General features: G+C 45.4%; 1 protein-coding gene across 1 annotated transcript in view; it reads left to right on the top strand.

Moving 5' to 3' along the window:
• ASB9 (ankyrin repeat and SOCS box containing 9) overlaps positions 1–11,540 on the top strand; it is a 32,917-nt gene extending 21,377 nt beyond the window's left edge. Inside the window, exons 4-7 of the mRNA XM_082864563.1 lie at positions 1,072–1,222; positions 3,157–3,291; positions 4,759–4,950; positions 11,125–11,540. Of these exons, the coding sequence (XP_082720689.1) occupies positions 1,072–1,222; positions 3,157–3,291; positions 4,759–4,950; positions 11,125–11,249 (603 nt within the window). The 3' untranslated portion in view covers positions 11,250–11,540. The remainder of the gene's footprint in view (positions 1–1,071; positions 1,223–3,156; positions 3,292–4,758; positions 4,951–11,124) is intronic.
• Positions 11,541–16,493: the final 4,953 nt, after the last annotated feature.

The following is a 16,493-nucleotide window of genomic DNA, read 5'->3' as shown; positions in this document are numbered from 1 at the left end:
GCCTTTGCTCTTTGCCATTCAATTATAGCCCAGACACTGTGAAGTTAGATGTTAACTTGTAAGTTTCAGTCTGATTTCCAGTGTTAGAAAAGATAGCCCCAACGATTATAGTTTTATGGCCCTATAGGATGTTAACCAGTTTTGTATCTATTAGCAAATTTATTTCAGCATTGCATTGACTGACTATATAAATTCTCCTTTTAGCCATCCTTGCCATTTTACTGGTTCCCTCATTAATGAATGAGCTGAATAAAATCTTTGGCTTGTGTTCACTCTATATTTGGATGAAAGTGATGTTTTTAAATTTATTTATTAATTTATTTTTGGCTGTGTTGGGTCTTCGTTGCTGTGCATGGGCTTTCTCTAGTTGTGGCGAGCGGGGGCTACTCTTCGTTGCGGTGCGCAGGCTTCTCATTGTGGTGGCTTCTCTTGCTGCGGAGCACGGGCTCTAGGCGTGCGGACTTCAGTAGTTGTGCCAAGTGGGCTCTGTAGTTGTGGCTTACGGGCTCAGTAGTTGTGGCTCGCGGGCTCTGGAGTGCAGGCTCAGTAGCTGTGGCGCATGGGCTTAGTTGCTCCGCAACATGTGAGATCTTCCCGGACCAGAGATCGAACCCATGTCCCCTGCATCAGCAGGTGGACCCCCAACCACTGTGTCACCAGGGAAGTCCCGAAAGTGATATTTTTAAATTAAAAAATAATAATACATTAACAATTTTAAAAGGTTACTCTAACTTCTGTGGGGAAATTGGATTGGTGTGGGATGGGTCTAGGATGGCATGTTTACAATAAGGTGATTAGTGGGAATTTCCTGGCCGTCCAGTGGTTAGGACTGCGCACTCCCGCTGCAGGGGGCACGGGTTCAATCCCTGGTCTGGGAACGTTCTTGGCGTTACATTCTATACCTCATCCGCTTTTTCACAACTTTGGGGAATCTGTTATTTTTTGTCCCCATTTTGTAGCTGTGGAATTTAAGGCTCAGACAAGTGAAATAATAGCTTGAAAGTGGTGGAGCTTAGGTCTGAATCCAGGACACCCCACTGCCCGCCTTCACGCTGGAGCTTTTCTTTCTAGGTGAATGGTGTTACTACAGACTGGCACACTCCCTTGTTCAATGCTTGTGTCAGCGGCAGCCTGGACTGTGTGAATCTGCTTCTGCAGCATGGAGCCAGTCCCCACCCTGAGAGTGATCTGGCGTCCCCCATGCACGAAGCTGCTAAGAGAGGTAAATCTGCTGAGAATTTAAGTTTTCCACCCTCTCCTTCAAGGGACATCTTGTTGTGGAAGGGAAGAGGGAAAAGGAGGTATATGGAGAAGTTGTTCTCAATGTGTGGATCCTGGGACCAGAAGCGTCAGCCTGACCTGGCACGCAAATGCAGATTCTTGGGCCCCATTCCAGACCCAGTGAATCAGTAACTTTGGGGGTGGGGTTCAGCCATCTGTGCTTTGTTTAACAAGCCCTCCAGGTGATTTATGATGCAAGTAAGTTTGAGAAGAACCCTTTTAGAACATTTGGAATATTGTTCACTGCTGTGTTTCTGGAACAGGGCCTGGCATATAATAGACTATCCATCAGAATGTGTGGAATGTGTTGTTGAACCCATGACCCCATAAAGTCAAGTCATTTTATGAAACAAATTATAGTCTTCTGTTTTAAGGCCTTAAAGAATATTGTCTCAGGGCCACCTAAGTTTGCTAAGTGAAACAAACTTTCAATTTTTGGAAATATAAGATGTTATATACAGTTTTGGGTAAGTCTCCCCATCCCCGTGTTTGTTGAGGTATAATTGACAAATAAGATTGTATATATTTAAGGTGTACAGTGTGATAACTTGATATACGTACACATTGTGAAAGGATAACCGTAGTCAAGTTAATTAACACATCCATTGCCTCATATAGTTACCTTTTTTTGTGGTGAGAACATTTAAGATCTATTCCTGTAGCAAATTTAAAGTACAGTATATACAGTATATATATTATTACTTTTTTAAATTATTATTATTTTTTGCTGTACGCGGGCCTCTCACCGCTGTGGCCTCTCCCGTTGCCGAGCACAGGCTCCGGACGCGCAGGCTCAGCGGCCATGGCTCACGGGCCCAGCCCCTCCGCGGCATGTGGGATCCTCCCGGACCGGGGCACGAACCCGTGAACCCGTGTCCCCTGCATCGGCAGGCGGACTCCCAACCACTGCGCCACCAGGGAAGCCCGGTATATATATTATTAACTGTAGTCACCATGCTGTGCATTAGATCCCCAGAACTTATTCATCTGGGATAATCCTTTTCGTAAAGTCGCAGTTTTCCTGCTATTCTTAACTCTGAGACAAAAAATAAAATTGTAAGTTTTGCTTTTCTCTGACATTTCTCCTCCTCCTTGACATCACGATGGCCGTACCTTGCCCCGAGGGCTATTTCCGCAGTGGCTTCACACAATAGCTTCCCCTCATCTTTACAGCAGCCCCATTTGACTGGATCCACCCGTTTTATAATTATCTCCCAAAGCACGGGCATTTCTTCACGAGGAGACATGTTATCATATTCACTGGACACATAGAGCTAAAATGGTATAACAAGATAAATGCAAAGGAGCAATGTTTCAAGTATGATGTCCTAGACCAAGGAAGAGCGATTCCGCTTTCACCAAACCTAGTTGGCCACACTGGGCCTCACTCACGTTGGATTTGGCACCTACTTCTAAGCGTCGCCTGTGCCCACCGTGGCCTGTTGGTCTCAGGGCCTGCCCTTGGTGAGGTTGTAACTTTCCTTCCCTGTTCCACGGTCCGCTCTGTGCCCTTTCTTCTCCAGGTCCACCTTTAGTCCCTGTTGTTTCATATCTCTCCTCAGCGCTCACTTTGATTTCGGTAATCAGACTGATTACAGAGCCACCAACAATTGAAAAAGGTGGCTGGCTGCTCGTTGCTTACCGTGGCTGGTAAACTCAAGTGGAGTTCCAGCCAGAGCTACAGATGCCATCTTATAGTCAACCCATTAACTGGTGACAGTGTTGAAGATCATTCCCTATTCCAAATAGAGGAAATAGCTTTTGGTCGCTGGAGAAGTTGTTGGAAAATTTAAGCACACAAAACATGGGCGAGGTGGTGTTTCCCTAGCTACGAGAATTTGTGCTGTAACTGTTTTCTCCCTCTTTGGGCTGCAGGCCACGTGGAGTGCATTGAGTCTCTTGTGGCTCATGGGGGCGACGTTGACCGTAACATCAGCCACCTGGGCACCCCGTTATATTTGGCTTGTGAAAATCTGCAGGTGGCCTGTGCCAAGAAGCTTCTGGAATCAGGTAAAACCAAAAGCAAAACATACCAAGGAAAGTAAATGAAAAGCAAATTAAAGGTCTCTGAAAGCTCTTTCTATTGTAGCAGAGGAAAGAGCGCGGGCAATGGAGTCGCACAGGATCAGAGTTCATATTGACTGTGTTTCCGTGGGGAATTAGTTTAAACTGTTTCAACTTTAGCTCTCTCACTTGTAATGAGAATAGTGACAATAATGATAATGATGATGACATCTCCCAGGATGGTCCTCAGTGATTATTAGTTTCTCCTCCCTCCGTCTGGCCATTGATACTATTAGGCCCTGAGTAACTTGCACAGCTGCTGGATTAGGGCTGAATCTTCAGGTTTGGGGCCGCCTTCGCCAGTTCTCTTTGATTTGGAAATAGAACTTGCCCCAGTTTTAGTCCATTGTAAATATTATATTTTTGAAAAGTCGTAGGTCGCATCATTCTTTTTCACCTTCCTGCTGTTATCCAGCCCCTTCTTCAACACTTGGGATACCACTTCATCACCTCTTTAATTATTTGAGTCCTGGTTATTCTTTAAAAACCCAGTAATCTTGCCCTGCACTGAATGCTCTTACGGTTCCCATTGCCTTCTACTCACTTGACAGCCATTACCATGAATTAGGAGAGTGGTTCTCTCTCTCCTTCTCTCCCTCTCTTTCTTCTATTACCCTACGTGGATTTTAAGCTCCTAGTCAGGAAAGGGCCATGTTTGCCACCCCTCACAAAGCCAAGACCAATACAAGAACAATTCAGTTAACATTTGTTGACTGGACATAGATTCCCATTTTACTAGAGGGACAGCAGCCCAGGCAAAGTCCTATGTCCCCACACATCACAGCGGGAACCAGCATCTGGACTGGGGTAGGGATTTGCTGAGAGTGTAAGGATGGAACTGGGTGGGGGTGGTCCTCGAATTCTACCTTATCCCCGAAGAGGAGGGCTTTGCCCCCTTCCCCGTGATCTTGGGATTGGCCACCCCAATCTAGACAATGCTGCCATAATGGATTGCCCTTCACAGTCCAAATCACACGGTCCCAAGTCTCTGGTTTAAACCTCACGGCAGTTGCTCGGCGTGTAAATGTGGATAATCGCCATAGGTGAGATTTCACCATCTAGCCTCACCTCCGGCCTGTACCGGCATTATACTATTTGGCCTCCGTTAATAATGAATGTGCAGCTTTCATGCCACCAGGATTCTTCCTGCATGTGTCACACCTGTGTGGAGTGCTCAAAGGCAAGCTTTCCAACCTCATATGTCACAGAGCTCCCATGGTACGTTCAGTCACACTGTCAAGTGGCATTTTCCCCATATTATTCAATGGAATCAAGTCGTCTCCTGTTTTCTCAGGAGAACTACTGTGCCTGCTATGGACGCCCTTTCGTTAGGGAATTTTGAGGTGCAGTGCTTTGAGAAGGGGGCGCTTGCACTCTGCTGACTCTGACTCTGTTGTTCTCGTGACTGTTTAGGAGCGAGCGTGAACCAAGGCCGGGGGCTGGATTCCCCTCTGCACGCGGTGGCCAGGGCGTCCAGTGGGGAGCTGGCCTGCCTGCTCATGGACTTTGGAGCAGACACCCAGGCCAGGGATGCTGAAGGCCACCGTCCCTTGGAGCTGGTGCCTCCAGAGAGCCCCCTGAGCCAGCTCTTCTTGCAGAGAGAAGGTGCTTCTCCTTTGCCTGAATCTAAGCCTAATCCATAGACTCCTGTGGGCTCTAACAGGAGGCAGGTACTTACCGAGTTCTGACTTCGGGTCTTATGAAAAAGATTGTTCTCTGCCTTCACGAAACGTGGGGAGCTGAGATAGTTTAGTATTCAGCAAGGTACAGTACTGGTTATATAATAAATAACCATCCTGCTCTTTGGCATGTTGGAGACAGGCTGTTTGGATGATCTAATGTTCATCTGTGGGATAGGCCAGCTTTCAAAGAATTCAGATATTGTTTTAAAATGTTAAAGTTACCTAAGACATGCTATATTTAAAAAAAAATTTATTGGGGTATAGTTGATTTACAATGTTGTGTTAGTTTCAGGTGTACGACATGCTTTATTTTTTTTTAAACTTATTTTATTGAAGTATAGCTGATTTTATAATGTTACGTTTATTTCTGCTGTACAGCAAAGTGATTCACTTATACATTCTTTTTCGTATTCTTTTCCGTTATGGTTTATCACAGGATACTGAATATAGTTCCCTGTGCTCTACAGTAGGACCCTGTTTATCCATTCTATATATACTAGTTTGCATCTGCTAACCCCAAACTCCCAATCCATCCCTCCCCCACCCCCCCCCCTTGGCAACCACAAGGCTGTTCTCTATGCCTGTGAGTCTGTTTCTGTTTTGTAGATAAGTTCACTTGTGTCATATTTTAGATTCCACATATAAGTGACATGATAGGGTATTTGTAAGCCGTGCTTTCGAGAGATGCAGCAGAAGGGTCTTTGGGGTTGTACAATGCCCCAGGATGTCTTACTGCAGTACAGATGGGCTGAACTACTGGGCATTTGGCTTCTGGGATGGTGGGTAAGAATGCAACTCATTGAGTATTACACGGTATTACTTTCATGATGCAGAGCAATTGGGAGACATTTACTATCGGCTTGGCCAAAAAGTTCGTTCGGGTTTTCCGTGCCATCTTATGGAAAAATCCGGACGAACTTTTTGGCCAAACCAATATAATAAGTTAATCAACACTGAGCCCACACTCCTCTACAAATAAAAACTGACACTCCTGACCCAAACCACTAAACACTGGGGTTGAGCAGTGTGCAAGGGGATAGGGGCACTTCCCTGGGCTGCGAGGTCACGGGTGGGCTGGGGTGGGGAGCAGAGACCCCTCAGATTGCATTCTTGATTGTCCCTAGAGGTGGAGGGCAGCCAGCTCAGGACCTGCTTTTCTTTTACCGGAGTGTGGACTTTGTTGAGTCTTAGGGGTTGTGGGAGTTTGAAGCAGGCTTCCCTACCAGAAGGATTCTTTTTTATGTTTTATTTGTATTTATTTTTGGCTGCGTTGGGTCTTCGTTGCTGAGCACGGGCTTTCTGTAGTCGCGGCGAGCGGGGGCTACTCTTCGTTGCGGTGCGCGGGCTTCTCATTGCGGTGGCTTCTCTTGTTGTGGAGCACGGGCTTAGGTGCGTGGCTCAGTCGTTGTGGCGCACGGGCTTAGTTAGTTACTCTGTGGCATGTGGGATCTTCCCAGACCAGGGCTCGAACCTGTATCCCCTGCACTGGCAGACGGATTCTTAACCACTGCACCACCAGGGAAGTCCCAGAAGGATTCTGATGTCATGTAATCTGGTTATTTTCTCCCCACATGCTGAGAATTAGGGCTCTGGGCAGAATTGTAAAGTGGCCCCTGAATCCTTCTTCCTGCTACACCCACTGCCCCAGCGTACTTGTGGCCATAGCCTGCCTTGGGGCCCCCCCAAACAAGGCCTGTGCTCCCCGAGCCGAGGCACAAGGAACAGTCCAATAGAAACCCCTTTATGAGAAGCAGTGGGGTCACCCCCCGGCAACTCTGCCCGTACTTTGATAATTTCTTGTTTTCAAAAAATTGTATCTCTATAGACAGGGCTGATTTCTCCAGCAGGCACAGATGGCACAATGCATGGGGTCCACCATGTTTTTAGGGGCCCGCAGAAATGTTTTAATTTCTTTTAAAATCAGAAGGAAAAACAATGAATAAAACTCAACCTGGGTTATATTCATCTTTATACTGGCACTTGACCCTGACATTGTATCTAGCACGTGTGATTAGTAACTTCCTTCAAGGTGCCTTAGTGAGAGAGATTAAGTTCAGTTGCCCCACACTGTGCCTTTTGCAGCTCGTTAATAAATGCTTTGAGCACACTGGGAAATCCTTCATTAATATATGCCTTGAGTACACTGAACATATCTGGAAGGTGCCCTAAATTTCAACAGGGACCTTGTGATTGTGCTCTGAGGACCTGATTGAAAATATTTCCTTTCTTTCTTTCCTTGTATATATGTCTGTTTCTACCTCTCCTTGTTTTCCATCACCTGAGAAGTAGGCAACCCAGTTTATCCTGTAGCTTGCGGTGATGCTATAGGAAATTGAAGCCAAGTCTGGCCTCTGTACCCTGACACTGAATTAAATCTCGGAGACAGAGTTTTGGGTGAAGTAGAAAAGAATAGCTTTATTACTTTGCCAGGGAAAGGGGGCCACGGCGGGCTAATGCCCTCAAAACTGTGTCCCGACCTGGAGGGGGCAGTGAGGAGTTTTATAGTAATGGTTCAAGGAGGGTGTGATCAGCTCGTGGACGTTCTTCTGATTGGTTGGTGGTGAAGTTGGAACCGTCTGGTTCCAGCTGGTCTGGGGTCTCTGTGCTTGTGGGCAGCATGCGGTTAACTTCTCCCACCTGGCGGGGGCTTCAGCATCTGCTAAACAGCTCAAATATATTGTTATATGGGTCCCTTGAGGGGAACCGGGACCCTGCCCCAAGTCTGCACTGTTGTTTCTCTTGTCTGTTCCTCCCTTGTCTCTGCATCCCCTCCATTCCCTAATTAGCATCGGTTTGAACCTGCTTCTTGGAACTCAGGGAAGGTCAGGGAGGCGGAATGAAGCCTATTTCCTGTAATCAAGAAATGGAGGGGCTTCCCTGGTAGCGCAGTGGTTGAGAGTCTGCCTGCCGATGCAGGGGACACGGGTTCGTGCCCCGGTCCGGGAAGATCCCACATGCCGCGGAACAGCTGGGCCCGTGAGCCATGGCCGCTGAGCCTGCGCGTCCGGAGCCTGTGCTCTGCAACGGGAGAGGCCACAAGAGTGAGAGGCCCGCGTACCGGAAAAAAAAAAAGGGGGACACGGAAGGGCTTTTGTGCCCTGGAGTCCCACAGGGTCCTGCTTGGTATCAAAGTTAGAGGCCACTGTACCCTTTTGGTTGCATTCTCAACCCTGGCCACACAATACAGTGACCTGGGACACACAGGCCCCACCCAACAGTAACTGAAGCAACATGCCTGGGGTGGAGTTTAAAGCCCTCCCCGCCCCCCCGCCCCAGTCAGGCTTGAGGGCTACTGCTTTATGGGATTCTTGAAGGTATACAGCTTTGCCTTTTAAAAAGTTTTTAATAACCAAAAGGGAATTCCCATTACAATTTAGTGCAGGGGCTGGGGATGGGAAATCATTTCCCATCTTTTTACCCTATGACAGGGTTTTTCAAGCTCATTTTGGGCCAGATGGGGGCCATCCTGTCCTGTGCACTGTAGGATGTTTAGCAGTATCCCTGTCATCCACCCACTAGATGGTAGTAGCAACACCCCCCCACAAGTTGTGACAAAAAAATTAGCTCCAGATATTGCCAAGTGTCCCTAGGGAGCAAAATACTCCCTCCCCCCTCTTGAGAATCGCTGTCTTAAGATGTAAACACTTGGCTGGATCCCTATGCAAGGTTTGTGCTAGTTCACTTTTCACCTGTGAGTTGAAGCACTGGGACAACTCTGAATGCACAATATAAAAACAAATATGAAAAGACCTGTATGCACAAAACTATAAGACACTGATGAAAGAAATTAAAGATGATACAAACAGATGGAGAGATATACCATATTCTTGGAATGGAAGAATCAACATTGTGAAAATGACTATACTACCCAAAGCAATCTACAGATTCAGTGCAATCCCCATCAAACTACCACTGGCATTTTTCACAGAACTAGAACAAAAAATTTCACAATTTATATGGAAACACAAAAGACCCTGAATAGCCAAAGCAATCTTGAGAAAGAAAAACAGAGCTGGAGGAATCAGGCTCCTGGACTTCAGACTATACTACAAAGCTACAGTAATCAAGACAGTATGGTACTGGCAGAAAAACAGAAATATAGATCAACGGGACAGGATAGAAAGCCCAGAGATAAACCCACGCACATATGGGCACCTAATTTATGACAAAGGAGGCAAGAACATACAATGGAGAAAGGACAGCCTCTTCAATAAGTGGTGCTGGGAAAACTGGACAGCTACATGAAAAAGAATGAAATTAGAACACTCCCTAACACCATACACAAAACTTAACTCAAAATGGATTAAAGACCTAAATGTAAGGCCAGACACTATCAAACTCTTAGAGGAAAACATAGGCAGAACACTCTATGACATAAATCACAGCAAGGTCCTTTTTGACCCATAAATCACAGCAAGGTCCTTTTTGACCCAACTCCTAGAGAAATGGAAATAAAAACAAAACTAAACAAATGGGACCAAATGAAACTTAAAAGCTTTTGCACAGCAAAGGAAACCATAAACAAGACGAAAAGACAGCCCTCAGAATGGGAGAAAATATTTGCAAATGAAGCAACTGACAAAGGATTAATCTCCAAAATTTACAAGCAGCTCATGCAGCTCAATATCAAAAAAACAAACAACCCAATCCAAAAATGGGCAGAAGACCTAAACAGACATTTCTCCAAAGAAGATATACAGATTGCCAACAAACACATGAAAGGATGCTGAACATCACTAATCATTAGAGAAATGCAAATCAAAACTACAATGAGGTATCACCTCACACCAGTCAGAATGGCCATCATCAAAAAATCTACAAACAATAAATGCTGGAGAGGGTGTGGAGAAAAGGGAACCCTCTTGCACTGTTGGTGGGAATGTAAATTGATACAGCCGCTATGGAGAACAGTATGGAGGTTCCTTAAAAAACTAAAAATAGAACTACCATATGACCCAGCAATCCCACTACTGGGCATATACCCTGAGAAAACCATAATTCAAAAAGAGTCATGTACCACAGTGTTCACTGCGGCTCTATTTACAATAGCCAGGACATGGAAGCAACCTAAGTGCCCATCGACAGATGAATGGATAAAGAAGATGTGGCACATATACACAATGGAATATTGCTCAGCCATAAAAAGAAACGGAATTGAGTTATTTGTAGTGAGGTGGATGGACCTAAAGTCTGTCACACAGCGTAACGTTAAGTCAGAAAGAGAAAAACAAATACCGTATGCTAACACCTATTTATGGAATCTAAAAAAAACAAGAAAAAATGGTTCTGAAGCACCTAGGGGCAGGACAGGAATAAAGATGCAGACCTAGAGAATGGACCTGAGGACATGGGGAGGGGGAAGGGTAAGCTGTGACGAAGTGAGAGAGTGGCATGGACATATATACACTACCAAACGTAAGGTAGATAGCTAGTGGGAAGCAGCTGCATAGCACAGGGAGATCAGCTCGGTGCTTTGTGACCACCTAGAGGGGTGGGATAGGGAGGGTGGGAGGGAGACGCAAGAGGGAGGGGATATGGGGATATATGAATATGTATAGCTGATTCACTTTGTTATAAAGCAGAAACTACCACACCATTGTAAACTCCAATTAAACTCCAATAAAGATGTTAAAAACAAAAAAATGTGACTTCAGGTAACATTTATGCTTCACTGATAGCTTCTTATATTTGAATATCTTAAAACTGCTAAATTATAAAAGTATTTGCATCCAGAAATATGACCTTATTTTTTTTAAAGGTAAAGACAAGAAAGGCATTAAACATGGATTTTCTTGTCATTGCTGGGATTTCCATACTTTTGTAATTCCAAAATTAGTTCCCATAAGCCTCCATTGGTGAGACTGAGCTTTGAAGGTCTTTGTTCTAAATCAAAACCTAGCAAACTCATTTCAATGAGATACCAGAAAAGAGAGAACATGGCCTAAAAATGCCTCCTACAAAAAGCAGAACATGGTCTTAAGCTGCACCATATTATTTCCTTATAATAGTGTCATAGTTTGTATGCTTTCAACAAAGGAAGGGAAAAGTCTTAGATCAGTGAAACCCATGGGTGACTTGTCTTATCATCTTTCTCCAGGGCCCCCTTCTTTGATGCAGTTATGCCGCCTTAGAATTTGGAAGTGCTTTGGGATCAAGCAGCATCATAAGATCACCGGACTCAGCCTCCCTGAGGAGCTGAAATGGTTTCTCCTCCACATTTAAATGTGTCAAGGGAATGGCATCACAAACGACAGACAAACGTTATCGAGTGTTGAGGCCACTGGGATTTTAAAATAAAGTCAGGTTTATTAGAGTTTGGCTAGTTTTCTTTTTTCAAGGAGATTTTTATTTGTAAAGGAGCATACTGAGTACTTTTGTGTTATTGGTTGGAGGGCATGAAAAATTCCACCACACGCCTCCGCCCCCTGCCGCCTGGAAGAGGGTGGCTAAGATAACAACTATGGTGTTGATCGTGCCAAGCCCTGAGCTGGGAACGCTTTACGCTTCACCTAATTTAGCTCTCACAGCAACCCCACCAGGTGGGTACTATGCTCTCCCCTTCTCCAGGTGAGACCCTGAGACTCAGGGAAGTCAGTTTGTCCCATTACCCCCAGTGAGGACAGGCAACCAGACGAACACCAACAGCATACCACTTGCTAGTTCAGTTAATTTCATTAGTTCACTTGTTCAGGACACATCATGCATCTTCTAGAACCGTGCTGTTCAGTGCAATAGCTACTAGCTCAGTGGTTCTCAACCAGGGGTGATTTTTCCCCTTAGGGGGTATTTGTCAATGTCTGGAGACTTTTATGATTGTCACAACTGAGGGCGAGGGTATGCCTGGCCAGTGGGTAGAGGCCAGGGGTGTTGCTAAGTACCCTACAGTGCACAAGACAGCCACCACAGCAAAGCATGATCCAGCCCAAAATGTCAATAGTGCCAAGGTTGAGAAACCCTACACTAGCCGTATGTGGCTATTTTAAAAATGTAGATTAATTAAAATTAGATACAATTAAAAATCCAGTTCCTCAGAGTCATTAGCCACATTTCAGATGTTTAATAACCACACATGGCCAGTGACTACTGTATTGGACAGCACAGACACATATAGATCATCGCAGAAAGTTCTGTTGTTCCTTTGTTGCAGAAATTCCTATTCGACAGCACTGTTCAGATGCTCGACAAATGGATTTTAACTGCCTTTCAGTTTCTGGTTTATATGAGACCTGTGATATAATTTAGTAATGATGGCTGTAGTTTGTCTTCTCTCTGAGACATGAATTTGGTGCTCCGCTGGATCAAGAGAAAGTAAGAAAATATTGTACCCACTTAAGGCAAATCGTTACCTGTAAGATGACATATGGCCTAGATGACCTGTAAAGATATTTCCTATGTAATTTTTTGTGATTCTAAATTCAGTTTGCTATATGAAAAAGAAGACTCCAGAATTTTGTTCTAAAATGCCCAACTAGTTACCCAGAAGATGGCGCTGCTGGCACACAATCATTTAAGCAAAACAGTTCCTCCTCATAAATGACCCATTGTAAGATGGTTTACAACATAGGCTCTGGAAATTTCCATGCAGGGATGAAAACTTCGTAGTGGTAAATTCCATTGACACTGGGTTTTCTTCTCTTCCAGTGTGCTCAGAAATTCAAATGTGAATTTATATCACCTCCCTGCTTTTTTTTTTTTCTTTCTTGGTCTGATCATGTTTACATTTTTAACTGCTCAGAATTTAGACAGAAAACGAACACCAACAGCATACCACTTGCTAGTTCAGTTAATTTCATTAGTTCATTTGTTCAGGACATATTTAGTGAGTGCCAGGCACTATTCTAGGCACCAGGGTAGCCACAGTGAAGGAGATGTGGGCAAAGGTTCTGACTTTCTGGATCTCACGCTCTAGTCGGGAGAATCATTTTTTTTTTAATTTTTTTTTTTAATTTTGGCTGCACTGGGTCTCCGTTGAGATGCGCGGGCTTCTCATTGAGGTGGCTTCTCTTGCTGCGGTATGCAGGCTTCAGTAGTTGTGGCATACGAGCTCAGTAGTTGGGGCTCGCAGGCTCAGTAGTTGTGGGCCACAGGCTTAGTTGCTCCGCGGCATGTGGGATCTTCCCAGACCAGGGTTCGAACCCATGTCCCCTGCATTGCAAGGCGGACTCTCAACCACTGCGCCACCAGAGAAGCCCCGGGAGAATCATTTGCTAAGGAGTAAGGAGCTTAGGCATTTTGCTATAGTTTTCTTTTTGAAAACACTAGGTTTGTTTTTGTTTGTTTGTTTTTTAAATAGCCTGGTTTCTCATAGAAAATGTATCGGACAGAATGTTGCTTATGTTAATCTACTCCTGGCCAAATTCTCTGAGTTTAACCCAGGACTGTACAAAAGTACTAGAACAGCATTTTTCTTCTCAGATCTTCCAGCCAGTTAACCAATTTGCACATCCATATAATAGATGGTCATCTGCACAAATGGGAAAAATACCACCACCACCTGCCTCATTGCAACTTAGGAAAATTTCAAATTACTTCACTTAGCAGTGCTCAGAAAGAAGATGCTGTTCAAATAGGAAGTCTATTTTTATGAGTGTAGATGTGGTTATATTTATAAGTGATATACACCTTTGAACGCTTTATCATCACGATCTGGCGCAGCCTCATAAATTCCATCATCAAAGCTCGTTCGGTGACATTTAATAGAACCCCACCTTTTTGAATGAGGGATGTAAATTTTTAGCATCGTGAAACCATCTTTTAAAAATGCTAATTACTTTGTCTGTTTTAAGAGTGCAAACTTCCCACACATTTCTTGTAGCCCAGTCTCATATTGGAAGTTTACTACATTCTCTTGGTTTTATCCAGTAGAAACACTGACCACTTGGTACAAGAAGAAGGCAAGAAGAGGCCAGCGAAGGATGATTGTTTTATTCTGCGTTTATATTGGGGCTAATTGACATGGTTTGATACTCCATGTTCCAGGCTGGAGTAGTTAATCATTAAGCAGTCACTCGGGCTCAGAAACAATGGAACGAGATGTGCTCTGCTGTCTGATCTGGGGCACGGGGTGGGGGTGGGCGGACATTTACAATCTGATGAAAGCCCAGCATTAGGGCTAGTGTAGAAGACCTGATCAGCAACAAAATCAGCTAAACAACAGCTCGCGTTTTGGAGGGCTTGCTAAGGGCTAGACCCCTCGCACCAGTGTTTTAGAAGCCTTACCTTCCAACCTTCACAACTCTGGTATCCCCATTTTACAGATGGGGGTGCACAGGGGGAAAGGAATTTGCAAAAAGTCACAGGTGGTGAAGGCAGATTTTTTTTTTTTTTTTTGCGGTACGCGGGCCTCTCACAGCTGCAGCCTCTCCCGTTGCGGAGTAACAGGCTCCGGACGCGCAGGCTCGGCGGCCATGGCTCACGGGCGCAGCCGCTCCGCGGCACGTGGGATCCTCCCGGACCCGGGCACGAACCCGCGCCCCCCGCATCAGCAGGCCGACTCTCAACCACTGCGCCACCAGGGAAGCCTGAAGCCGGACTTTAATGCAGAAGCCAGAGCTCTTACCCATTATACGCCCTGCCTTCTGTTTTCTTCAGGAAATCCCAGAGCTCTGGTTCCTGGGTCCTAAAGCCCCTGCTTAGTTTCCCGGAAGGCCTTGGAAGTGGAGGCGGAGCCACGTCCTTAGGTCAAAGGTCTCGGCATGAGGTCAGGAGGCTGTGTCGGGTTTAGATCGAACATCACCCAACTCTTACCCCAGCCACGGGAACCATCCTGGGAGCCCCCAGACTTGCTGCGTCTTGAAGCAGGTGGGTCAGCCTTGCCCTGCCAGTGATGCTGGCGAACAATGCCTTCCCGGGGGACCAAGCCCCGCGTGGCAAAGGAAATTTTTTTCGAACTGAGAGTATTTGGTACTGATTTCGTCAGTGAAAAATCGTTATCTGTAATGGGCAGGGTGGAGGGGACGCTGTCTGGGCTTTGAACAATATCGTCTGGCTGTGCATTTGCGAGTTCTGCATGTTTTTTTTTTTCTTGCTGTATTAGTGTTCTATTGCCGCATAACAAAGTATCACAAACTTAGTGGCTTAAAGCAACATGAATTTATTATCTCATAGTTTCTGTAGGTCAGAGGTCCAGGCATGGCGTGACTGCATTCTCTGCTCAGGGACTCACAGGGCTGAAATCAAGGTGCTGGCTAAGGCCACAGTTCTCATGCAGGGCTCAGGGGTCTTCCTCCAAGATGACTGGTTGTTGGTAGAATTCAGTATCTTGCACCTGTGGAACTCAGGTCCCTGTTTTCATGCCTGCTAGCTGTCAGCTGAGGACTGCTCTCAGTATCTAGAGACCACCCACAGTTCCCTGCCATGTGGTCCCCTCCGTAGGAAGTTCACAACATGGATTTTGGCTTTCTTCCAGGCCGTGGAGTGCATCTCCCTGCATTCCTATGCTGTGAGCAGCTGGAGGAAATTCTCTGCTTCTAAAGGGCCCACCTGATGAGGTCAGGCCTACCTGGATAATCTCCTGATTTGGGACCTTAATTACACCTGAAAAATCCCTTCAAATGAGCACCTAGATTAGTGTTTAATTTAATAACTAGCAGAAGGAGTGTGTACACCAGGGGCCCAGAATCTTGGGGGCCATTTCAGAATTCTGCCTACCATACCTACTAATGGCTAATAACCATCAATGTTGTGTCAATTTATCTGAGGTCCGATATATAATAACATGATAATGATTGTTTTTGTTATATAATCAAACATGTATATAGTGCTTACTCTATATCAGGCGTGGCTCTAAGAATTTCATAAACATCAAGTCATTTAATACTTACCATAATCCTGTGATATACATTTTACAGCTAAGGAGACAGCCACAGGGAGGTCAGGTAACTTCCCCCAGGTCATACAGGACTGTCAGGGACCACATAATTCCTTTAATCACATCAAGCCTAGATCAACAAGTTTGGCAATGATGAAGGAAGGGCTAGGTGGGGCCGAGAAGTGGGACTTCTCAGCCTTGCCTCCATTCCCTCTGGAGCCTGCTCACTAAGTACAAGGTCACTGGCATGCCTGCCTGTGGGTGAGTGCGGCTCTCCCTTGTACTGGCTGTCACGATGCTTCTGTAAATCTCGGTATGTTGTGGACTGAATGTGTCCCACCAAAATTCATATGTTGAAATCCTAACCCCCAATGTGATGGTATTTGAGGTGGTGTCTTTGGGAGGTGATTAGGTCATAAAGATGGGGCCCTCATGATTGGATTAGTGCCCTTATAATGGAGACCCCAGAGCATTCTATTGCCTCTTCCACCATGTGAGGACACAGTGAGAAGATGGCCATCTAAGAGCCAAAAGCTGGTCCTCACCAGACACCACATCTACTGCCGCCTTGATCTTAGACTTCCCAGCCTCCAGAAGTGTGAGGAATAAATACTTGTTGTTTAAGCCGCCCAGGCTATGGTGTTTTTGTGATGGCA

This window comes from Leucopleurus acutus (assembly GCF_964270905.1).
Source record: "Leucopleurus acutus genome assembly, chromosome: X".
NCBI lineage: Eukaryota > Metazoa > Chordata > Mammalia > Artiodactyla > Delphinidae > Leucopleurus > Leucopleurus acutus.
This window is presented reverse-complemented; position numbering and strand designations above follow the sequence as displayed.